General features: G+C 41.1%; 1 protein-coding gene across 1 annotated transcript in view; it reads left to right on the top strand.

The window, feature by feature from the left end:
- The first annotated feature begins 4863 nt into the window (after positions 1–4863).
- Positions 4864–24136, top strand: part of Rab21 (RAB21, member RAS oncogene family) — a 38505-nt gene continuing 19232 nt past the window's right edge. The window contains exons 1-3 of the mRNA XM_004650524.2: positions 4864–5010; positions 20520–20579; positions 21516–21623. Coding sequence (XP_004650581.2) covers positions 4864–5010; positions 20520–20579; positions 21516–21623 — 315 coding nt within the window. The remainder of the gene's footprint in view (positions 5011–20519; positions 20580–21515; positions 21624–24136) is intronic.

Below are 24136 nucleotides of genomic sequence, written 5' to 3' on the forward strand. Positions count from 1 at the left end.
TATTAAAAATCCCTCCTTAAAAAAAAATCCCTCCACACTGAAGCTTCATGCTGCAACTCTCTCCTCTGGCTGCTGCGACAGTCACACTCTTTGTTTTTCTCCAAGTTCTTTTATTCCTCTAATGTAGTCTGCTTTATCCCCCAATATTCAATTTAGTACTTTTCTTTTCCTATCTTCTTTTTCTTTTTTTTTTTTCTTTATTGTTGTTTGTTTGTTTTGAGGTAGGGTCTCACTCTAGCCCAGGCTGCCTGGGATTCGCTATGGAGTCTCAGAGTGGCCTTGACCTCACGTCTGCCACCATGCCCAACTCAGTTTAGTATTTTTCAGTATTTGCAATATGCTAACTCTAACTTCTTTTGTTTGTAGAAAGGCTGCATAGAAACAATACATGGGTAAGTACTAGAATTTTTCTAAGCAATTATAGAATTTTTTTTGAATTCTCCCTTTCTCTCTGAGAAGCCTAATTAAGATAAGAATATATTCACTTTAGTAACAGTTGGCAAAAGTAACCAGTATCCAATGGAGGATTAAGAGTGCTTTGGGCCAGGTGTGGTGGCGCAGGCCTTTAATCCCAGCACTTGGGAGGCAGAGGTAGGAGGATCACCGTGAGTTCAAGGCCACCCTGAGACTCCATAGCAAATCCCAGGTCAACCTGGGCTAGAGTGAGACCCTACCTTGGATTAAAAAAAAAAAAAAGTGCTTTGGGAAGCTAGGTGTGGTGGTGCAGGCCTTTAATCCCAGCACTCCAGAGGCAGAGGTAGGAGGATTGCAGTGAGTTTGAGGCCACCCTGAGACTACATAGTGAATTTCAGGTCAGCCTGGGCTAAGAGCAAGACCCTACCTCAAAAAACAAAACAATAATAATAATAATAAAAGTGCTTTGGGGATGCAATATGGTTTTTCACAGAGAAATGTAACTGAGAAAATACTTAAATGACTGTAGAAGACATGAATAAAAATGGATGGAAGTACTTTCTTACATTCTTGACCTTCTCATCTTCTCAGTTTTTCAGCTTGTTTGCTTGTCATACATCCATAAAGTGTATTACTATGGTGGACTGGAAACCGTCCATCTTCATACTTCCCTTGAGTTAATGCAGCATTTCTCAACCTTGACATTACTGACTTTTGAACTAGGTAATTCTTTGCTGGGCACAAACTTCTTTTTGTATTGTAGATTCTTTAGCTATATCTCAGGCCTCTTCCCACTAAATACCTGTAGCCAGTACATTACCAGACACTAACAAGTGTCCACTGGGAAGCACAGTGACCTTACTTGAGAACCACTGGCCTCAATCAACTGTCTTTAGTTGATTCCTGAGTTGTACATTTATTTTAACTGCTACCACACTACTGAAATGTGCCTAACCAAGATCTCCACCCACTAGTCCTTATTCAACTAGATCTCTCCAGAACATTTCATGATTTCCTTGTTTTTTGATGCCTTTGTTTTCCCTCAGCATTGATTTTGAGTTCTTCTTTGATTATTTTGGGTGTTTCTTCACAACTCTTCTTCCTTTGCTTGTCTCCTAAAAGACAATGCTCTTGAGGCTTTCTGACCTAGGCCCCTCTGAGCCTCTCAATTACACCATCCGTGGATTATCTCATCCTTTCTTGGTGGCCTAATGCTCTCTTTACACTACAAAATGATTCCTGTGACCCCAAGACTATAAATTCAACCATTTCTTGTTTTATTTCTATAATTGAGTAAGGTAAAACAAAAGAAGTTGAAATGTTTTGGCAATGTGTGGCATCTGTCACAGGGTTTGGAAGTTTAACTCATTGGTATAGATGTATTTTACTCAGGTATGGTGGTGCACATCTTTAATCCCAGCACTCAGGAGGCAAAGGTAGGAGATTCACTGTGAGTCTGAGGCCAGCCTGAGACTACAGAGTGAGTTCTAGGTCAGCCTAGGGTAGAGCGAGACCCTACTCAAACAAACAAACAAACAAACAAAGAGATGTATTTTAGGAATATCATGTGTTGCAATTATCTTCATGTTGCTGATAGAAAGCAGCTAACAAAAAACAGTTTATGGGAGGACAGGGTTTATTCTGGCTTACAGACTCAAGGCGAAGCTCCATGATGTCAGGGAAAACCATGGCATGAGCAGAGGCTAGACATCACCTCCTGGCCAACATAAGGTGGACAATAGCAATGGAAGAGTGTGCCAAACACTGACAAAGGGAAGCTGTCTATAATACCCATAAGCTTACCCCTAAGGATACACTGCATTCAGGATGGCATACACATCTGGAGGGTTTTTTTTTTTAAATTTTTATTAGCATTTTCCATGATTTTAAAAAAATATCCCATGTTAATTCCCTCCTCCCCCCTCCCAACACACTTTCTCCTTTGAAATTCCATTCTCCATCTGGAGGTTTGTTTTTTGCTGTTGTTGCTTTCAGAGCCTAGAGGCCCTGGTGTGCCCATTCTCTCTTTTTATCCACCTCTTCCCCCCTCTCTTTCCAATAAATAAATAAATTTTTAAAACGATTTTATTTTACGAGCTTGAGAGATGGCTTAGCAGTTAAGGTGCTTGCCTGAGAAGTGTAAGGACCCAGGTTCAATTCCCCAGTACCCACATAAGCCAGATGCACAAGGTGGCACATGCATCTGGAGTTCATTTGCAGTGGCTAGAGGCCTTGGTGCACCCATTCTCTCTCTCTCTTGCTCATAAATAAAGTTGAGAATTGAAAAATAAATTATTTTATTTTACAATAAAATGTTTCAATTGTTTTGCTATAGTGAGGAATGCACAGTGGTGCATACAAATTCTGAGAAGACACACTATTAAATGATCTGGGATATGCATAATTTGAACTGTTGTTGACAAGTTCAGCTATACTGAAATGAGAATGCTTAAAGAAAAAAAACATAGATTATGTGCACCAGGGCCTCTGCCACTGCAAATGAATTCCAGACACATGCACCACTTTGTACATCTGGCTTTATGTGAGTACTGGGGACTTAAACCGAAGCTGTTAGGCTTTGTAAGCAAGTATCTTAATTGCTGAGCCATCTCTCCAATCCCTCCAATTTCTTTTGGCTTGGGCATTCCCCTGCTTTTATTTCCCTCTGTTTTAACTCTCTCTAAAACGAACCTTGTATTTGATCCTTCTCTTGAGTCTGCATGTTCAGCATTTTACTAACATGGATAAGAACCCGAGATTTGAGACCTGCTGGTGTGGGAGGTGTAATCCCACAGAACTCTCTGACATCAGTAATGCTTAGATGAATGCTGTATACATTGAATCAGGAACAATTAATTTCAGGTGAGAGATGTAGATGTGAGTCCATTATGAAGAATAACTCACAGTGGACAATGGAAGAGTCTCTTTCAAAATAAAATCATTTTTAAACCCAGCCAAGTGTTCTTAATTTGGGAGAAGCACTGGGGAGCCAGGGCATAATGACTTAGGCGATGTGAACTAAAGTTCCCACAAAAACACTGCGTCTGCTACACCTACTCCAGCAAGGCTGAATGAACTGGTAAAACTTCTGTGACCACAGAGAGATGGAATGTTGCAAGGTCAGAGCCAAATTACTTTGGATTCCCTTTAGCTCTACAATTACCATTATTGCCCATGTCTGTGTCTGACCTAACATCCATCCACATGACTACCAGTTGATCAGGTGTGATCCTTTGTGGAATGTACTAGCAGACCACCAGCTCCCACAAATCCAAGAGCTAAGAAAGTCATCAGATAACATCTAAAACCTATGGTGGTGATTTCCTGTTTCGTTGTAAGCTCCCCGCCCCCAAGCTGATGGTCAGCCAATGTATTTGCAAAGTGCTTTAATTTACGACTCTCTTTCCTTCTGTAACTATAAAACCTTAATTAAATTATTGGAACAAGAATTGGGGTAACCTAAATATGTTTTCCAGCCATGGTCACTCATCTTTGGTTCCAGAATAAACTATCTTGTCCCCTTTGAAGTGAGAGCTGTCTTTTGCTTCGACAGAGGTATCTTCTGTTCATTCCCAAATGTGTGTAACATGGCACTCAGGTAGGCAAGTAAGTCTTAAGCAATCTTTGCCCTCACGTCTACAAGCCTAAGCAGGAGAGGCGTACTTGGCAAAAAATTCCATGATGAAGGAATACCATTGTTAGGAAATCCCTTAGGCAGAAGTAGGTAGAAGGGAATGGAAGGAAGTGGGGAGGATGGTAGGTGGTCTGGGAAGCCTTTCTGGTTTAAGCTGCGACTAGAAAGATGAGTAGAAAGTTCTATAGCCCTGTCATGACGTATCACCTTGAGAGAGGGTGGAGGGGAGAGGGGCGAATCCAGGGCGCAGGGGCAGATTTGGTTTACAAAGCCCCTTGGTGTGAGAGGCCCTGGCGGACATTCCAGGGGCAAGGAGGACACAGGGCGCAGTGGGCCGGCCACAGCCAGGCGCCTTGACTCCCCAGGCTTCTATCACGCCAGCGGCGCGATCCGGGTATCCGGCCGAGGGCCGGCGCAGCGGAGCCCAGGCCCGGTAGGCCGGCCCACGCCAGCCCGGCGCCGCCGCCAGGCCGCCAGGCCGCGGCCACGTGACGCGGGGTGTGACGTAGGAGGAAGGAGACGCCATTAGAGGGAGGAGAGGCAGCGCTCTCCGCCGAGCCTCGGGAGCCTGACGTGGTGGTGGGAGCCTGCGTGGTCGCGTTTGGGTTATTTATTTATTTATTTTTTTAGATCTCTCGGTCCTTCCAGGCCTCGCCCGCGGAGGGCGTGGAGCGGGATCCCGGGGGTCCGGCGGGGCGCCGAGGGGCCCGAGCGGCCGGGCTGTGCGGGCGCCGCCGCGGCTGACGGGAGCTCGGCGCGCCTGCGGTCGGGCTCGGGCGGCCGGGCGGCCGGGCGGCGGCGGCGGCGGCGGCGGGATGGCTGCGGCCGGCGGCGGGGCGGCGGCGGGCCGAGCCTACTCGTTCAAGGTGGTGCTGCTCGGGGAAGGCTGCGTGGGCAAGACGTCGCTGGTGCTGCGCTACTGCGAGAACAAGTTCAACGACAAGCACATCACCACGCTGCAGGTGCGGACCCCCGGGACCCGGGCCTGTCACCGCGGGCGGGCTCCCGCGGCACAGCCGGGCTGTGGGCGGCGACCGGAGCGCTCCCCGGCGCGGGCAGGTCGGGGAGTCCCCTGTCGGTGCCGGCCAGTTCTTCCCCTTTGATGAGCTTCCGCCTTGGGCCCGACCTGTGTCCTATGTTGTTTTTTAAACTCTCTGGTCCCCAGGTATCGGTCCATTTTCTTGGGAATTAGGAACTTGGCTGCGGGTTTGAGGTTGCAAGCTAGGTGACCTGTAACTTCTTTGCATACTGATGCCCGAGTGTTTATGCAAATGGGTAACAGGAATGGCCAAACCACCATCTCTCGGTGGAAGGGGGGGGGGTTGGCGTTTGAGATGAGCGCTTGCAGGTGCGGGGTACGCAGTTTCATTGCAGCCTACGTGGGTCCGACTTGTAGGTCACTCATTCTCCGAGGGTCAATCCACGTTGAAACGCCATGTACGTAAAGGCTGGCAGTTGGTTCCCAAACTAGAAGCCTAGGCACTACTGATCCTTAATTTCCTTACCTGTTGTAAAAGGCTTTGTTGCAGAGTACATTGGAAACGTGTTAAAATCTTATCATTGGGCTGGAGAAGTGGCTGAGCGGTTAAGGCACTTGCCTGCAAAGCCTAAGGACCCAGGGTTCGATTCTCCAGGACCCACGTAAGCCAGATGCACAAGGTGGCACATATGTATGGAATAAAAATTTTTATTCTTGATTGAGAGTGAAGTCAGGCTTTTCAGGGAGTTGTAGTTTTCCCCTTCATCTGAAAGTAATCAAGTTTACCTGTAAGAGAAATGCATCCTAATCCAGCTTTATCCAGTTTGTCCAAAGGCTTTAAAGTTGAGTGACTGGAGCTTAGTTATCTAGGTTCATATCCCACATCCATCCACTTAAATAGCTATGGGATCTTTAGTAAATTGCTTAACTGTAAGTTTCTTCTGGTAAAATGGCCATAATAATAGAATCTAGCACATAGGGTTGTCGGGGTAAATATGGAAAAGTACTCTGCACCCAATACAATGTAAACACTATTATTACTACCCTAAGTTGTACACTAGCTCTTGATAGTCTGTAGTATGCAAGAACACGGTTGCTACTTAATGGAATGTGTAATCTCCTCATCATTGCGACATTTGACGTTTGGTGCTATTATTAAACTACTGAGTCTAGAGTTTACAAAGATGTCCTAGTTCTGATTCCGAGTTCTATTTTTACACCTCTGTTTTTAATCCTATGTAAAGCATAATATCTGAAAAAGTGAATGTCAGGTGACAGTGACACAAGCTAATAGTGCAGTAATGCCCAAGTTCAACTTTTCTCTTTCTTTTCTCTCTTTGAAAGAGAGAGAAAGAGGCAGAAAATGAGAGCAAGAGAATGCATATGGGTTCACCAGGGTCTCTAGCCACTGCAGACCATATGCTACCTTGTGCATCTGACTTACTTGGGTACTGGGGAATCATGCCTGGGTCATTAGGCTTTGCAGGCAAAGTGCCTAAATTGCTAAACCATCTCTCCAGCCCCCAAGCTCATCTTTGAACTTGGGTGTGACTAGTTTTTGAGCAGTGAAGTTACACTGCCTCTCGAGGTTGGTAAACTTTTTTTTGCATTTTCCTTTGTTAAGAAAAGAGACTTATAATTGAAATCTTAATGGTTTTACAAAAGTTAGCACTTCAGCCTAAAAATTACAATTTGATTATACATTTCTAAAACCTCCTTAAAGTTGTAAGCAGGCTAGAGATGTTTAAATATATATGTGAGAGAGGACGCTGCAAACCACACAGGAAAGGCTGGAGTTGTGGGGCATGTCCAGATCAAAACCATTGGTGGTTTTGTATTTTTGTATAACTTGTAAACAGTGTCTGTATTATATTAGAGAACTGAGGGTTTTATATGCCAGTGTACGGAAACAACACATTCATCCCTTTCTCTTGGGTAATAGTTAACAGCATTTTTCTCAATGTTTATTTTTTTTCAGAAAAGTTTGATTGCTGTGACCTATAAGCCCAACCTTGTGTTATTTTAATTTCCAAAAATGAGATTGTGCATCAGAAAAAAAAGAGATCACATTAACTTTTTTCTTGTCAACACTACATATCTTTGTAAAGTACTTTGTGTTCTTCAAAGTACAGTCATATGTTCTCATTTCAAAAAATATTGCAGGACTGACAGTAATGCCAGATAGTTTGTGGTTCAGTCTTTGTCTTTTGTTGGTTATTGGTGATGGTGATGGACTGGGGATGTAGCTGGGTGGTAGAGTGCTTTCTTAACATGTACCAGGCCCTCTTTCTTGAAGATGAAATGAACTGAACTGAAAGTTGAAAAGTGCTTTGCCCTGAGGTGTCTTATGTCATCTTTAGGTCTGATTTTAAACAAGTTTTTAGAATCTGTTTCCCTGTCATTTCCAGTTCTGTCAGCTCTGAAGCTTGGTTTCATGATAGTGGAAGATCGTAGTCACATCCCCTTGAGTCTTGTCTGCTCTCGTGTAAATAGCTCCGGTTCTTGAACTGAATCTCCAGGGGCATTATGTGAAATCCTTCCACTATTTTGTTACCTCTTCTAGTTATTTACTAATCTTTGTTGTCCTTTTCATTGGTTACGTTTTTTGTTGTTTTTGTGTTCTTAACATGGAACTCATAGTCTTTCTGTCTCAGGTTCCAGGGTTGCTAGGGATTACAAGTGTTCACCACCACACCCTACTGATACTCTCCATTTCCTACAGTGGGGTGCCTTGAGCTGCAGAAGTGGTTGGAATTCCAGGTGTGGTTTGGCCTGCAGAGAAGTATAGGTGGTCATTTCCCCTGTTGAAAATCCTTTCTCGCACTGGAGTAGGACTAGTTCTGTGAGCTTTAGGAGCAGCTCTCATATTAAGCAATACTGGGTTTATTAACAGCAAAAATATCTTCATCTTAATTGTTTCTAGAAAACATTAAATCCTTCACATTCTCTTTTCTGTGGCTTTGTAGTTAAACTTTTTTTTTTTGTCTCCAAAGTACTTGACCTGTTGAAGTTGGCTTTCATTTGCCCAATGGCCAAAGCCTGTTATGTCCATTTAAACCGTGATTTAGTAATTTTCCATTGATTGGGCTCTTCTGGACAGAAACTCTTTTGGGCTCTGTACATACTAAGGTGTGGATTGGGTACTTTGTAATTTTTTTTTTAAAGATTTATTTTTATTTATCTATTAGAGATGGAGAGAGGGAGAGAATGGACATACCAGGGCCTCTAGTCACTGCAGATGAACTCCAGACTCATGCACCCCCTTGTGCATCTGGCTTACATGGGTACTGTAGAATTAAACCTGGGTCATTAGGCTTCATGGGCATATGCCTTAACAACTAAACCATCTCTCCAACCTCATACTTTGTAATTTTGTCCTAAGATTTGATAAGAATGTTTTTAGGGTTAATATCAGATCACAAATTAAGACCTGGAAGAAAGCAGTGAGGGTCAAATGAATACAAAGCTAGGTATTCTCTACAGTCTGGGGATGCCTGGCCAGAGATGGCTTTTTCTTTGGACTTGGAGAATATTATGATGGGACTTTTTCAAAGTATGCAAGCTTTCCTTTCCTTTTCCCCCTTGAATGAGAAACAGTTAATGGAGTGTTGTACATATTAGTGATAATATCAGAAACTGAAAATGGCTTAAGATTAACTTTATGGACTACTACCTAATGGACATAAATTCTTTAGTGAATTTTAAAGTTCTTCCAAAATTAATATTCTCCTGACTTTTGCCCTAAGTACATCAGTCTTGCTCATGTAGATTATGAGATGCATTGTCAGTTGTCAGTGACAAAATACAGTATGTTTTTGTAATACCCAAATGTATCAGGAGGCCATGTGATGTGGTGGAAAGAAATCAGAGTTTGAATTGTGACTCCTGTTTATAACCTCCATGATCTGTACTGTAAGCTGGCTTCTTACCTGTAAAATGGGAGTGTTTCATTTATAGGCCTTTTATGTAAGTTACATAGATATTATTAGCATAGTGCCTAGTTGGTCACAACTCACTAGTTGGTCGTTGGGGCTCAAACCAGTTTGGTAGGAAAGAACTCTGCCAGTGAACTTTAGGTTCACTGCTGCACATGTCTGATAAATGTTTGCTGTGCAGTGAATAATGAATAAGATAGTACTTTGTTAAAATTCTTAAGTTGGTAATTCAGAAAAGGTAAAGGGATCAATTTGATTTGTAATTTTGAGAGCTCATATTGTCTCTGAGGAAATACTACACTTAAAAAGTGATTAGAAGCTGGGTGTGGTGGCACACGCCCAGCTAAAATTTTACTTTAAAAATTTTTTTAAATTTATTTTTATTTGAGACGGGGGAGAGAGAAAGGATGGGTGCACCAGGTCTCTGGCCACTCCAAACAAACCCCAGACACATGTGCCATCTTGCATATCTGGCTTACATGGGACCTGAAGAATTGAACCTGGGTCCTTAGGCTTCTCAGGCAAGTGCCTTAACTGCTAAGCCATATCCAGCCCAAGGTGTTACTTTTTTAAAGGTGGGTATAGTTGTACACAGCTGTAATCCCAGCACTGTGGAGGCTGAGGTAGAAGAATCATGAGTTCAGCGCTAGCCTGGGGTCCATAGTGCATCATTGTCTCAAAAAAAAAAAAAAAAATCCCCACCAGATTAATTAATTAAAAAGTAAGAGCTGGAGAGAAGGCTTAGCAGTTAAGGTACTTACCTGGAAAGCCAAAGGACCCAGGTTCACTTCCACAGGACCCAGGTAATCCAGAAGCACAAGGTGGCGCATACATCTGGAGTTCCTTTGCAGTGGCTGAAGGCCATAGTGTGCCCATTCTCTCTATCTGCCTCTCTCTCTCGAAGAAAATAAAGTTTAAAAAAGTAAGCCAGGTATGGTGTTGCACACCTTTAATCCCAGTGCAGGGGAAGCAGAAGTAGGATTGCTGTGGGTTTTAGGTCAGCCTGGGCTGGAGTGAGACCCTATCTTGGGGGGGGGGGAGGATAAAAGAAAACAAAGTAATAAATTATTTTAAAGTTTTATTTATTTATTTATTTGCTTGTGTATATGTATGTATGGATGTCCCAGGGTCTCTTGCTGCTGTAATCAAAAGCCCATCATCTGGTTTTACATGAGTGACAGGAATTAAATCTGGGCTGGCAGACATTGCAAACAAGTGCCTTTAACCACTGAGCCATCTCCTCAGTCCCCCAAAGTAACTTGCTTTTCAATTAAAAAAAGTATATCCATTGTAGAGTCTGGACTGGAATTGACATTTGTGGAGTTGACTTTTTTGTTGTTTTATTTTTGAGGTAGAATTTCACTCTAGCCCAGGCTGACTTGGAATTCACTATGTATTCTTAGGGTGGCCTTGAACTCATGGTGATCCTCTTACCTCTGCCTCCCAGGTGTTGGGATTAAAGGCATGTGCCACCACATCCAGCTTTGGAATTGACTTTTTGTTTGAGGTATTTAAGCTTGGAATTTAGTATTCCTCTCTTTTTATCGGAGATTCTCCTAGGTTATTTTAGTTGCAAGGTAAATTTATAGATAAATTCTCTAACTCAGCACTTGAATTTATATAGAGTCCTCAAGCTTTGTTATGTACTTTTTTTTTTTTTCTGTGGTAGGGTCTCACTCTTGCCCAGGCTGACGTGGAATTCACTATGCAGTCTCAGGGTGGTCTCGAACTCACCACAATCCTCCTACCTCTGCCTTCTGAGTGCTGGGATTAAAGGCGTGAACTACCATGTATATACTTTTTAAAAATTGATTGCAGTCTTTGATAAAGTTGACTGAGACAAGGAATTGGAGTGAATTGCAGTTCTTTTTATGGAATGTGTTAAAGAAACACTTGTGACTTTTAAGGAATTAAATCCAAGAAATGTTTTCTGCCGATTCCATGTTAAATACTGTGCTTCTGGGCTGGTAAAGATGGGTAGGGCAACATCAGTTACTTTCCTGGCTTTGTTCTTAGAGGGTTGCACCATTTTAGTTGTAAGCATTTCCTGGAGTTGGTATGTGGTCTTTGTATCTATACTCTTGGGTCAGTTTCCTTTTCTTTAGTTGTGCCCTTTCCTTTTAGAGATGCTTATTGAAGATTATGCACTCTAATTTGAGGAATTGCAATCACTTGGCTAATCTCTGTAAAAAGTAATGTGTATAATTAGATTATGTTCCTCTCTGGGGTTCTAAGAGGAATTTCACCCAGCTGCTTCCTGAAATCTAGAGTAGGTGTCTGGCATTTGACTAGCAAAAAAATAAGGTTGGCTAGTCAAAAGTTCAGGACACAGTTTGGCAAATGCGACAACTAAGGCTAGGTTAAATTTCCAAGATCCCACAAATAGAAGTGGTGTACTTCTTTTTTTTAAGCTAAGTTGTTTTTTATTTTATTTTTATTTACTTATTTATTACTATTTATTTATTTTGGGGGGGTTCTGAAGTAGGGTCTCACTCCACTCCATACTTACCTGGAAATCATTCACTCTGTGGTCCCATGCTGGCCCCAAACTCACAACAGATTCACAGAGCTCTTCCTACCTCTGCCTCCTGAGTGCTGGGATTAAAGGCTTGCCCAACCATCATGCTCAACATTTTTTTTTTCATTTGGATTGTGTGTGTGTGTGTGTGTGTGTGCGCTGCGCGTGCAGCGCACACACACGCAGTGGGGAGGGAAGAGTAAATGAACGAGTGGTTGTGTGCCACAGTGTGTGAATGGAGGTCAGAGGACAACTTTTGGGTTGGTCCCTGCCCACCTGGTTTGGGGCAGGGTGTCTTGGGAGAAGTTCTCACTGGGAGCTTATTTTATTTATTTGACAGAGAGAGACTAAGAGGCAGATAGATGGAGAGAGAGAATGAGCATGCCAGGACCTTTAGCCACTGTAAACAAACTCCAGACACATGCCCCACCTTGTGCATCTGTCTTACAGTGGGTCCTGGGGAATCGAACCTGAGTCCTTTGGCTTCACAAGCAAACGCCTTAACCACTAAGCCATCTCTCCAGCCCCCATCTTCCATTTTTTAACATGGGGTCTGCTGTTCTCTGTCTTCCCAGCACTGGGATCACAAGAAGGCTGCCCCAACATTCTCAATTCTTTATGTGGGTTCTGGGGAATCAAACTTAGGCATTCATGCACTTTACTGGCTAAGCTATCTCCCTGCCTATCAGAAGTGACCATTTATTTGAGAAAGAGAGAAGCAGGTAGAAAGAAAGAGATAGAGGGCTTCTAGCCACTACAAACAAAACTCCAGATGTTTGTGTCACCTTGTGCATCTGGCTTATGTGAGTATTGGAGAATCAAACCTGGATCCTTTGGCTTTGCAGGCAAGTGCTTTAACCTCTAAGCCATCTCTCCAGCCCAGAAGCGACTTTTTTACTTTGCTTTTAAAAGTCTTTGCTTGGCATCAAACTGATTTTTATCTTTTTTCTGAAATGAAGCATAGTAAATATTCAAGTACCTAGCTTACTTTTCTGATAGTTTTTTACTGCCTGGTCACAGAGGGGCGGTTTTAGGAATTCTGTCATGTTGCAAATATTAAAGTGGTAAGAGATAGTTTAATTACTTAAGACTGCTAGTGTTGACAACTAGCAGAAGTAACTAGTCATGGGGAATTGAACCTGGGTCCTTTGGCTTTGCAGGCAGGTACTTTAACTGCTAAGCCATCTCTTCAGCCCATTGGTCATATGCTACTGTTGTTTTTGCTTTGTTAGTACTTACTAAGCATAGCAAATCATTGACTAACAAAGGACCAAAAAAAATTAAACAAATTATATGAAGACATTTATATATATGAACAAATCACAAATGGCAAGTATATTTTTAATATTTAGTTTTGTGTGTATATGTGTGTGTGAGCCTGTGCGTGCTACAGTGAGTGCATGGAGGTCAGAGAACTTTCAGGTTAGTCCTCTCCTTCCTTTCCACTTCATTTGAGGCAAAAATTCTCTCTGAATCTCCCTTTGCTGTTCTTTGCTGTACTTTCCACAAACTTCTGGGAAATTCTCCAGTCTCTACCTCCCATCTTGCAACAGGCATGCTGAGATTACAGAAGCCCATCAGCTTGGCTGTTTACATGTGGTCTGAGGATCAAACCTGGGTACTCAGACTGAGGCAGCAAGTGCTTTATCCATGGAGCCTTCTCTCCAGCAGGAACTTGTTTTTGTTACGTAGATTGTTTTTGAGTCATCCAGTTTGATTTTGTATAAGATGTGGGGTAAATAAGCACCAGGTACAAATGACAATCTGAGGTAATAATAAGATTGTTAAGTGCTTAATATTCATCAAGTTTGGAAGAGGAAATTATTGGGGCTAGAGGAAGCTGTGCTATTACACAGAATTTAGAGGAATGGGGGGGGGGGGAATATGCCAGGATTTTGATCTTTGCTACTTTGTGACTACTCTGAAGAATATTTTGGGATGTGAGTTCATGTCCAGGAACACTTACAGTCCAAATGGACGACGTCAGATTAAGAAATGTGCATGTTCTAGACTAGACGGTGTTGTACAATGGAAAAGCTTTGTGGAATCAAACAGGTTTCCATACACTGAAGCATCTGACTGACCTTGGCTGAATCACTGTATTTCTGTAAACCTCAGATTTACAACCATAAAACAGCATTACTTTCCTCCTTCACCAGTTGTTGCATAAATGGCAAATCCCAGAGTTTGCTACATAGTGTGTACCCCCTACCCTTACTTATGTCTTGGAAACTTTCGAATTGCTATTGCTTAATGACCTACTACCCTACCCCCTTTCTGTGAAGGTTAGTGGTAGTGGTGGTAGCCTGGTGATTCACTGAGGAGGTACCAGCCATTTATAATTACCTTAGAAATGTAGAAATTGTTCAGTATGTGCAGAGGAGCAAATTTTGGGGGAGTATTTATAACTGTCTTTAGATTCTTAAACCCAGGATCATTTCCCCCTTTCCCCTTCTTCGTCCTGTAACAGAATTAAGAACCACTGCTCTGGGCTGGAGAGATGGCTCAGTAGTTAAGATGCTAGGCTTGCGAAGCCTAAGGACCCAGTTCGATTTCCCAGTACCCACATAAGCAAGCTAGGTGTGCGTGGTGGCACATACATCTGGAGTTTGCCAGTAGCTTCAAGCCCTGGCATGCCCATTATCTCTCTGCCTCTTCCTCTCTCTCCCTTCCTTCAAATAAATGAATAAATGTTAAGAAAAAAATAAAAAGAACCACTGCTCCAGTGTTGTATAACTGCAAATAGAATTTAGTAATCGAATCTGATATAGGTGAATTAAAAAAACAAATACCCAATGATTGTGATAGGGAGGTAATATGATGGAGAATGGAATTTCAAAGGGGAAAGTGTGTGGGGGGGAATTAACATGGGATTTTTTTTTATAATCATGGAAAATGCTAATAAAAATTAAAAAAAAAAACAAAAACAAATACCAAGCCAGGTGTGGTGGCACACACCTTTAATCCCAGCACTTGGGAGGTCAAGGTAGGAGGATCACTGTGAGTTCAAGGCCACTCTTAGGAATTCCAAGTCAGCCTGGGCTAGAGGGAGACCCTACCTTGGAAAAAAAAAAGAGACAAATTTCAGTTGATGCTATTTGGGTGAAACATTAAACCTTTTAGTTTTAATATCAAATTATTTTTATTAAAAATGTTGTTTGCCCTTGAAGAAAGTACATATTAAAAACTAGGCTATATAAAATGTGATTTACATTACAGAAAGAATTAAAATTTTTGTTTGTGTATGTGCATGCATCATGGCATGCATGTGGGGGTCAAAAGACCACTTTGGGGTACCAGTTTGTTCATGTATTTCATTTGAGGCATTGTCTCTTGTTTACTGCTCCATTTGCTAGGCTAACTGGCCTGCAAATGTTCCAGTACGTTCACTGGTCTCTAGCTCTCTCTTTCTGGAGGTATGGGTTATAGCTATGTGTCCTAGCTTCAATCTTCTATATGGGTTGTAGTGGTCTGACTCAGGTACCCACGCTTGTATGGCAAGCACTTTATCCTGTAAGCCATCTCTCCAGCCCATAGAGGAAATTTCCCCACAAAGTGAGTCATAAATTTCTTATTAAGCTTGGTATGGTGGCATACTCTTTTAATCCCAGCACTCAGGAGGCAGAGGTGAGAAGTGCCATGAGTTCAATGCCTGAGACTACAGAGTGCTTTCCATGTCAGCCTGGATTAGAGTGAGACCCTATCTCAAAAAAAAATATTATGATGAAGGAAAAATGATTAGTAGGAAACCTTTGATAATACACTTTAACAAATGCATCTCATGTTTGAGTTAAAATAGTTTGGATTATAAGGGATCTTTAGGAGTACATCTCTTATATAAGTTGTGTTGTACCTCCGTTGATTTACCTGGGCACATTTGTAGTTGTGTTTATCTACAAGAAGAGTACTTGCATGTTGTTGAGCAGGGCCTTGTGACTTCCCGCATCTGCGTCAATTAGTTCAGATGTCAGCTAAGTCCTAGCAAAGCCTAGTGGTTCCAAGTTGTGTCTGGAACCTGATGGGCTGGGTTTCTAGCCTGTCACTTACCTTGGGAAAGATACCGTCCCTGAATATGCTTCCATACCTATAATATTTTTAAAAATATATTTTATTTTTATTTATTTGAGAGAGAGAGAAAGAGGGAGACAGAATTGGCATACCAGGGCATCTAGCCACTGCAAACTCCAGATGCATGTGCCACCTTGTGCATCTGGCTTACATGGGTGCTGGGGAATCGAACCTGGGTCCTTAGGCTTCACAGGCAAGTGCCTTAACCACTAAGCCATTTCTCCAGCTGTTAAAATATTTTTATTTATTTATTTATTTTAAATTATTTATTTATTTATTTGAGAGCGACAGAGAGAAAGACAGATAGAGGGAGAGAGAGAATGGGCGCACCAGGGCTTCCAGCCTCTGCAAACGAACTCCAGACGCATGCGCCCCCTTGTGTATCTGGCTAACGTGGGACCTGGGGAACCGAGCCTCGAACCGGGGTCCTTAGGCTTCACAGGCAAGCACTTAACCGCTAAGCCATCTCTCCAGCCCTATTTTTATCTATTTATAAGCACTGAAAGAGAGAGCAAAACAGAATGGGCACACCAGAGTTTCCAGCCACTGCATACAAACTCCAGATGTATGTGCTACTTTGTGCATCTGGCTTATGTGGGTCCTGGGGAATATCCTGTCCTTAGGTTTTGCAGGTAAGTGCCTTAACTGCTGAACCATCTCTCCAGCCCCAACACACCTATAATATTTTGATCGTTATTTCTGACATGATTGTAAGAAAACTAAATGAGTTAATATTTCAAAGATTTAGAATACTGCCCATTTCATCCTAATACTGAGTAAAACAATTACATGAAAATATGTACAAGCTGGTCATGGTGGTGTACACCTTTAATCCTAGCACTTGGGAGGCAGAAGTAGGAGGATAGCCATGAGTTCAAGGCTACCTTGAGGCTACCGAGTGAATTGCAGGTCAGCCTGGGCAAGAGCCAAACCCTACCTCGACCTCCCCCCCCCCCAAAAAAAAAGCATAGCTAAGCTAAGACAGTGCTTATACCCATAACTTATAGTACAAGGTAGTACATGCTATATATTACAACATTAAGTTCTCTAAACGTGTTTAGGATAGAGAAATTCCATGTGAAATAGATGAATATTATAGGGAGGTCCTAGGAAGACAATTTGGCATGCAGAGCAAGGTTATGAGGTGAGCCCAAAGGTGGTATTGACATTATTGCAAGTTATGAGACCCCAGAGGAACCATGAAGGGAGGTTTGGGGAAGTATAGGCTGGTGGGAAGGAAGAAGGTATTTCTAAGGTTCTATCTTTAGTGACACAAACAGTTGTGTAAGTCTGGAGTCCCAGCTACTCAGGAGGCTGAGGCAGGAGGATCAGTTTAGCTTGGGAAATAAATGCCAACCTGTTAAACATTGACCCTGTTTTGTTTTTAAAAACAGCCACAGAAAATAAAAATTAGTAAATAATAATAGTGACCGCCCATGTCATTAAAATATTGAAGGTGAAGCAGGGCATGGTGACACACGCCTTTAATGCCTGCATTTGGGACCCTACCTTGAAAAACCAAAAGAAAAGAAAAAAAAGTTGGGGGACTGGGATGATGGCCCAGAGGTTAAAGGCACTTGTTTACAAAGTCTATTGGCCTGAGTTTAGATGAGCAAAGTGGCACATGTGTCTGGAGTTTATTTGTGCTGGCAAGAGGTCCTGGTGTACCAGTACTTACACCTCCCCTGCTAATAATTAAATTAAAAAAAACAAAAACAGAAACTGAAAGCTGGAGAGATGGCTCAGAGGTTAAGGTACTCGCCTGCAAAGCTGAACGACCTGGATTCGATTCCCAGTACCCACATAAAAGCCAGATGCACAAAGTGGCACATGCATCTAGAGTTGGCAGTGGCTAGAGGCCCAGGTGTATCCATTCTCTTTCTCTCTCCTCTCTCTCTCTCTCTCTCTGCTTGAAAATAAAATTTAAAAAAAAAATAATCAAAGTTGGAATAGAAATTCAATTTTGGAGGAAAGATTACTTTGAAAAAGAGTCATTAATTTTAACTGTTTTTAAATATTTGAATAGGACTTAAAATAGGATTTAGGTTTCTTTTATATGGTATTGATATTAAAACCATGATGAAAATACTTGACTTCAAGTTAATTGTATAGCTAGTAAGTAGCAAGACTGAGATTCAAATAAGTTCACACACTAAGGAGTGTGGGGGGGGAACCCTGTATTTACATGTCATGACAAATACATGGGCTTCATTTTCCAAAGTGTGTGGTTTTAGTTTGTTTGTTTTTTGAGGTAAGATCTTGCTCTAGCCCAGGATGTCATGGAATTCACTGTGTACTATCACATGGCCTCAAACTTCATGGCGCTCCTCCTATTTCTGCCTCTAAGGTGCTGGGATTAAAGGTGTAAGCCACCATGCCTGGCCCACGTTGTGTTTTTCTCTCTACCCTTTCAGCTTATTTTTATTTTTTATTTATTATTATTATTATTATTTTGTTTTGTTTTTCGAGGTAGGGTCTCACTCTAGCCCAGGCTGACCTGGAATTCACTATGGAGTCTCAGGGTGGCCTCAAACTCACGGCATTCCTCCTACCTCTGCCTCCCAAGTGCTGGGATTAAAAGGCGTGCTCCACCACACCCAGTTCAGCTTATTTTTTAAAATGTTTTTTAATGTTTTATTTATTTGCAAGCAGAGAGAGAGAGTAAACAGACACAGATAAAATATGGGTACACCAGGGCCTCCAGCTACTGCAAATGAACTCCAGATGCATGCACCATTGCATCTGCCTTTACATGGGTACTTGGGAATTGAAGCTGCGTCTTTAGGTTTTGCAGACAAGCACCTTAACCACTAAGCCATCTCTCTAGTCCTCAATTCATTTTTTTAAATCTTTTTCTATATAAGCCATTTCATCTAATAGAATATGTGGAGTAAGTTTATCTTGGGCCTAGAAGGCAGCTTATTCCTAGGCTTATCCTAAATTTGTCATTTATTCCAATCTGTGGATTGAGCACTGAATTCAGTGGTTTTAGTTCTAATTTTTCTTGATATACCACAGAAAAGGATTCAGGTTTCTTCTCCTTCAGTGATAATTCACCATCCTAATATATAGCTCTCTAATTTCTTTTTAAGCTTGTCATTTCTGGATTCTGGGGACAGTACCTCAACAACTTGTTTTGCTTGAGAAAGATCCCACTGTGTAACCCAGACTTACCTTGATTTGTGTTCAGCCTCCCAAGAGCTGAGATTATAGGAATGTGCCACTATATACCACTCCTTAATTATGGATTTTGTACTCTTGTCTTCATGGTCTTGCTATTTGTTTTCTATTTGAGCCTTGTAGGAGAGTTTTGTTTTCCAGGTTTAGTCTTGTCCTTGCTATTCCAATCTCTGATCCCAGAGTCACTCTATTGAAGATGTATTAAAGAGCGTTTCAGCCAGGTATGATGACGCACACCTTTAATCCCAGCACTTGGGAGGCAGAGGTAGGAGGATCTTCCTCAGTTCGAGGCCACCCTGAGACTCCATAGTGAATTCCAGATCAGCCTGGGCTAGAGTGGGACACTATCTAAACAAAAAAAAAAAAGAGGGTTTCCTTATTGAAAAACCCTCCAGTGATTTTTCCCTTGTACCCAGTGTTACTTCTTGGGATGGGTTTGGGAACGCTATATAGAAGAAACTTGGAGAAAGAGAAAGCAAGAGTTGAGGGAATGCTTATATAAATGCAACTAGCCAGCTTTCCTTTTGGCAGAATCTTAATGTATTCATTTGTATTGTTAATGTTTACAAAGCAGCATGTGTCATTTTCCAATATATCTGATGTGTGTGTGACACGCATATGTTAGGATTACATGTCTAGTTTTGGCACAGGTTTTAAGACCAACAAGGTAAAGTCCGTACTTCCAAATGTGGAATCTTAGAATCTTTTGATTTAGCCTTTATTTATCTACATAATCCAACTCTGAGTAACCATACCAAATTGGAGTTCCCCTGGTGTCATGTCAGGAATTAGAAGCTTCATGTATTCTTAGGAAAAACCTCAATGAAGCCTAAAGGAACAATCATGTATTGCTTTGCTTCTGAAAGCTTTTTCTTTTTCCTTTTTGAATTTTTGTATTTATTTGCAAGGAGGTGGAGAAGGAGGGCAAATGAGAATGAGTAATATGAGGGCCTCTAAAAGCTGCAAAAGAACTCCAGATGCATGTACCACCTTGTGCATATGCTTTCCTGGGTAATGGGCAATCAAATCCCAGTTGTTAGGTCTGAAGCCTTTTTTAAGCCATCCAGGATAGAAAACATTTAACTTCCTTTTTGGGCAATTGCTTTATAGTGTGCTTGGCCATTGCCTCGTGGAGTTGTTTTCTCTTTGCAGAGTTGTTTTCGCGTTGCGTTTAAATCTCCAATACACAATATCAGTGCCCCTTGAAGGCTAGAACCTTGTCCTTTAATTTCCAGGATGCTAGTACTTAGGATAGTTATTGACTATATGTTAGAGAATTGAATTATATAGATGCAGAGCCATTATAAACAAAGCTGAATATCTTTAGAATCCAGCACTGAACCACATCTCAGCATGTCTCATATATATATTTTAAATATGTTTTATTTATTTATTTGAGAGAGAGAAAGAGGCACAGAGATGGGGGAGAGCATGGGCACGCCAGGGCCTCCAGCCACTGCAAACTCCAGATGCATGCACAAGGTGGTGCATGCATCTGGCTTACATGGGTCCTAGAGAATTGAACCAGGATCCTTTGGCTTTGCAGGCACATGTCTTAATGGTTAAGCCATCTCTGCAGCCCATCTTATATTTTTAATCATATGTTCAGAACATTCCAAGATGGTAGTATAATGTTCTGTCATTAATGAAAATAATGTGGTTATGAATTAAAAATTCAATAATTACTTTTTTCTCTCCGATAATCTAAGAAATAATTCATTTATCTGTATTTAGAATGAAGAATAATATTTTATATGAAACATGGTTTAATATATATTTCTTTTTTTACAGGCATCTTTCTTAACAAAGAAGTTAAATATTGGTGGGAAAAGAGTAAATCTTGCCATATGGGTAAGTTAATCTTTTCAGAAGGATTCTAATAACTGATTGGTTTAAGGAATAGGAATTTGGATTTCAGATTTTTATTTTTTTGGTTTTTCAAGGTAGGGTCTTGCTCTAGCCCAGGCTGACCTGGAATTAGTTTCAGGTTGGCCTACAACTCACAGTGATCCTCTACCTTGGCCTCCTTAATGCTGGGATTAAAGGCTTGCACCACCACACCCAGAAAATTTCAAAATTTGTTTTAAAAAATTGGTTAATCAAAACTATTTTTAGATTAAATAATTTCTAAAATCTGGTTGAGAATTATACTTGGAATAAAATTCCATGTTTTAATATTATCATTATGACCTTTTATGCACAGAGTGGTCATCTACTGCAGAGTGCTGGCATGGTAGAGAGCTGGGCAAGGACAGTGCACTGGGATCTCTGTGCTCTCTTCTGTCTGTCTCATTCAGCTGAGGGCTGGGACTGTCGCCGGCCATTTTGACCCTGTGGCAGCTCAGTCAGGTTTAGTAGTGGTTGGAGATGGCTGAGGAGGAGGAAGGGCATTGGGAGAAAGTAGTCTTTGTATAATAATAGCACATTACCTGTTCCTCATAATGGAATTTAAAACACTTTGTATTCTTATAACTTACCTTGTTTCTTTTAATACTGATTTGCAATTATCTATGATTTTTTATGTCCTGCTATTCAGTTAGTCAAAAGTTTGCTGTAAGCTGGGTGTGGTGGTGCTCTCTTTTAATCCCAGCACTGGGGAGGCAGAGGTAGGAGGAAGGATGACTGTGAGATCAAGGCCAGGTTGGGACTACAGAGTGAGTTCCAGGTCAGCCTAGGCTACAATGAGATCTTACCTTGAAAAACAAAAAAAAAAAAAAGTTTTTGCAGTTATAATAGCACTCATGTTTTTTTCCTTTGGCTCTTGTAACCATTTGTTGCTTTCTTTAGGACACAGCAGGTCAAGAGAGATTCCATGCATTGGGACCCATTTATTACAGAGATTCAAATGGAGCTATTTTAGTTTATGACATAACAGATGAAGATTCTTTTCAGAAGGTATTCTATTCTGTCTACATTTTGGGTTGATGACTTATTTATAAGGACAACATTGATTATTTTTTTCTTTAGATCTCAAAAGTTTTTTTATTCACTAATATATTTTTTTAAGCTTAGTGAAACATCATACAGTTTGAGCATAAATGGTGGCTTCATATTAATTAATGTTAGGGTAATTAATGGTTTATTATATGACTTTCTCAAATTTAAAAAGGGAAAGCTTCAGAAAAACATTGGGACTTTGTTTCTCCTTTTGTGCGTGTGTTTCACTGTCTTAAATAACAATTTTTGGATTCCATACATACCAACTAGCTAAAATTGGTATGACTACATGGGCTCCTGGTGAAGAGAAGAAAGGAAGAACAAATTCAAGTTTGAATTCTTTCTTTTTAGTAAATATCTTAGAGGGTATACCTTTTAGAAGGGTATTATTTACATTTTCTTCTTTTTTAATATTTTAATTTTATCTATTTATTTGACAGAGAAAGAGGGAGGGAGAGAGAGAATGGACCCACCAGAGCCTCCAGCCACTGTAAACAAACTCCAGATGCGCACACCCCCTTGTGCATCTGGCTAATGTGGGTCCTGGAGAATCAAACCTGGGTCCTTTGGCTTTGTAGGCAAACGCCTTAACTGCTAATCCATCCCTCCAGCCCTCCTCCTCCTTCTCTCTTCCTTCCTTCCTTCCTTGTTCCCTCCCTCCCTCCCTCCCTCCTTTTTTTTTTAAACAAAAACAAAACAGCCTGGCATGGTGGTGCATGCCTCTAGTCCCAGCACTTGGCAGGCAGAGGTAGGAGGATCAACTTGAATTCAAGGCCAGCCTGGGACTACAGAGTGAGTTCCAGGTCCGCTTGGGCTAGAGTGATACCCTATCTTGAAAAACAAAAAAAACTAACAAAAAATTTATTTTCAAACTTAACCACAAATGTAGGATTGCACTTAACCTCTGCGTTCTCCTCATAATCAGGTTGGGTTTCTTATTTGACCTTTCCTCCTCTTACGGAATAATTTTATCAACAATGTTTAACAGAAGTTTTATTTGCCAAGTCAGAAGCTTTTCTTGCCTTGAGTTATAGGTTTGTTCTTACTGAAATTGCTGGGTTTTTTGTTTTGTTTTCAGTTAGTTTTTGGATTATTAACTATGTAGGAAAGTAGCTCAAGCAGTACAAAATCTAAACAAATAGCTTGCTGATTTAATGACTTTTTTTTTTTTTTTTTTTTTTGAGGCAGGATCTCATTCTAGCTCAGGCAGACCTGGAACTTACTCTGGCATAGGCTGCCCTTGAACTCACTGCAATTATCTTACCTCAGCCCCTAAGTGTTGGAATTACAGGTGTGAGCCATCATGCCAGGCTGATTTAATGATTTTTGAAGGTTATTTTGGGGCTGCTGTTTGATGCTATTGTTATCACTTCCTGGTTTTTTGCATAAAATGCAGTGGCTTATATTTCTTACTGATTAAGAAAAAGTTGAATCTTTTAGGTTGAAAAGTGGCCAGTTACTTACTGTTCCATAACAAAATTCCTATAACTTGCTGGCTTAACATAGTGATTTATTATTACTCATGATTTTGTGGATTGACGGTGCAAGTGCTCTCTGCTCTTTGTCACGGCAGTGGCATCACTTACAGTTACTGGAAATTTGGCAGGGACTGAAGTGTCCAAAAAGGTCCAATTCTTCTCCAATTGCCCTTTCATTCTGCCTGGTACTTTGCTCTTGTCTCTTTTTGTATGCTAGCCTGAACTTTTTATATGACACTTAGATTTCTGTAAAAGTGGAAACTGATGGCCTTTCTGAAGGCTTAAGTTTGTGGCTGGCACAACTCTGTTTCTGCCATATTTTCTTGGTCAAAGCAAGGTATAAGGCCAGCCAAAATTTAGAGGGTTAGAATTTAAGAAGGGAGAGAATACTTGGCTAACTTTAACTCGTCTCATTATACATGGTGATAAGGTGGGCATGGTGGCACACACTTTTAATCCCAGCACTCAGGAGACCGAGGTAGGAGAATCAGTGTTCGAGGCCACCCTGAGACTAATTCCAGGTTAGCCTGAGCTAGAGGAGACCCTACCTCGAAAAACAAACAACTACCATGGTGATAAAGATTAGGGCGCTTAGAAAGAGGATCTTATTGGAGCTGAATAAGAAATTTCTTTAAAAGTTTCATGAGGTTAGTAGCTTCCCATATATATATATGGAATAGCTTAAAATATGCTTCTTTGGAGGTAATCATTGTGTATTTAATACCAGTCTATCATTTGTTTCTTATGTGAAGTCAGTTGAAATATATACTTTGAAAACTATACATATGAAACAAAAAGATAAGATGATATTAATAGCTCTCTTTGTTTTTATAAAATTTTGGTTGTAGTAAAAATAGTTCCTCTGCATTTTTGCAGTGAGCAGCAGTGTGAAAATCTTCTATTTGTTTTATAGGACCAAATGCACAGTAAGTGCTTACCACACACTAATGAAAGTTTTATAACTTGCAAATATGTATGCAATTGTCAAGGAAG

The sequence above is a fragment of the Jaculus jaculus genome, chromosome 6 (assembly GCF_020740685.1).
Source record: "Jaculus jaculus isolate mJacJac1 chromosome 6, mJacJac1.mat.Y.cur, whole genome shotgun sequence".
NCBI lineage: Eukaryota > Metazoa > Chordata > Mammalia > Rodentia > Dipodidae > Jaculus > Jaculus jaculus.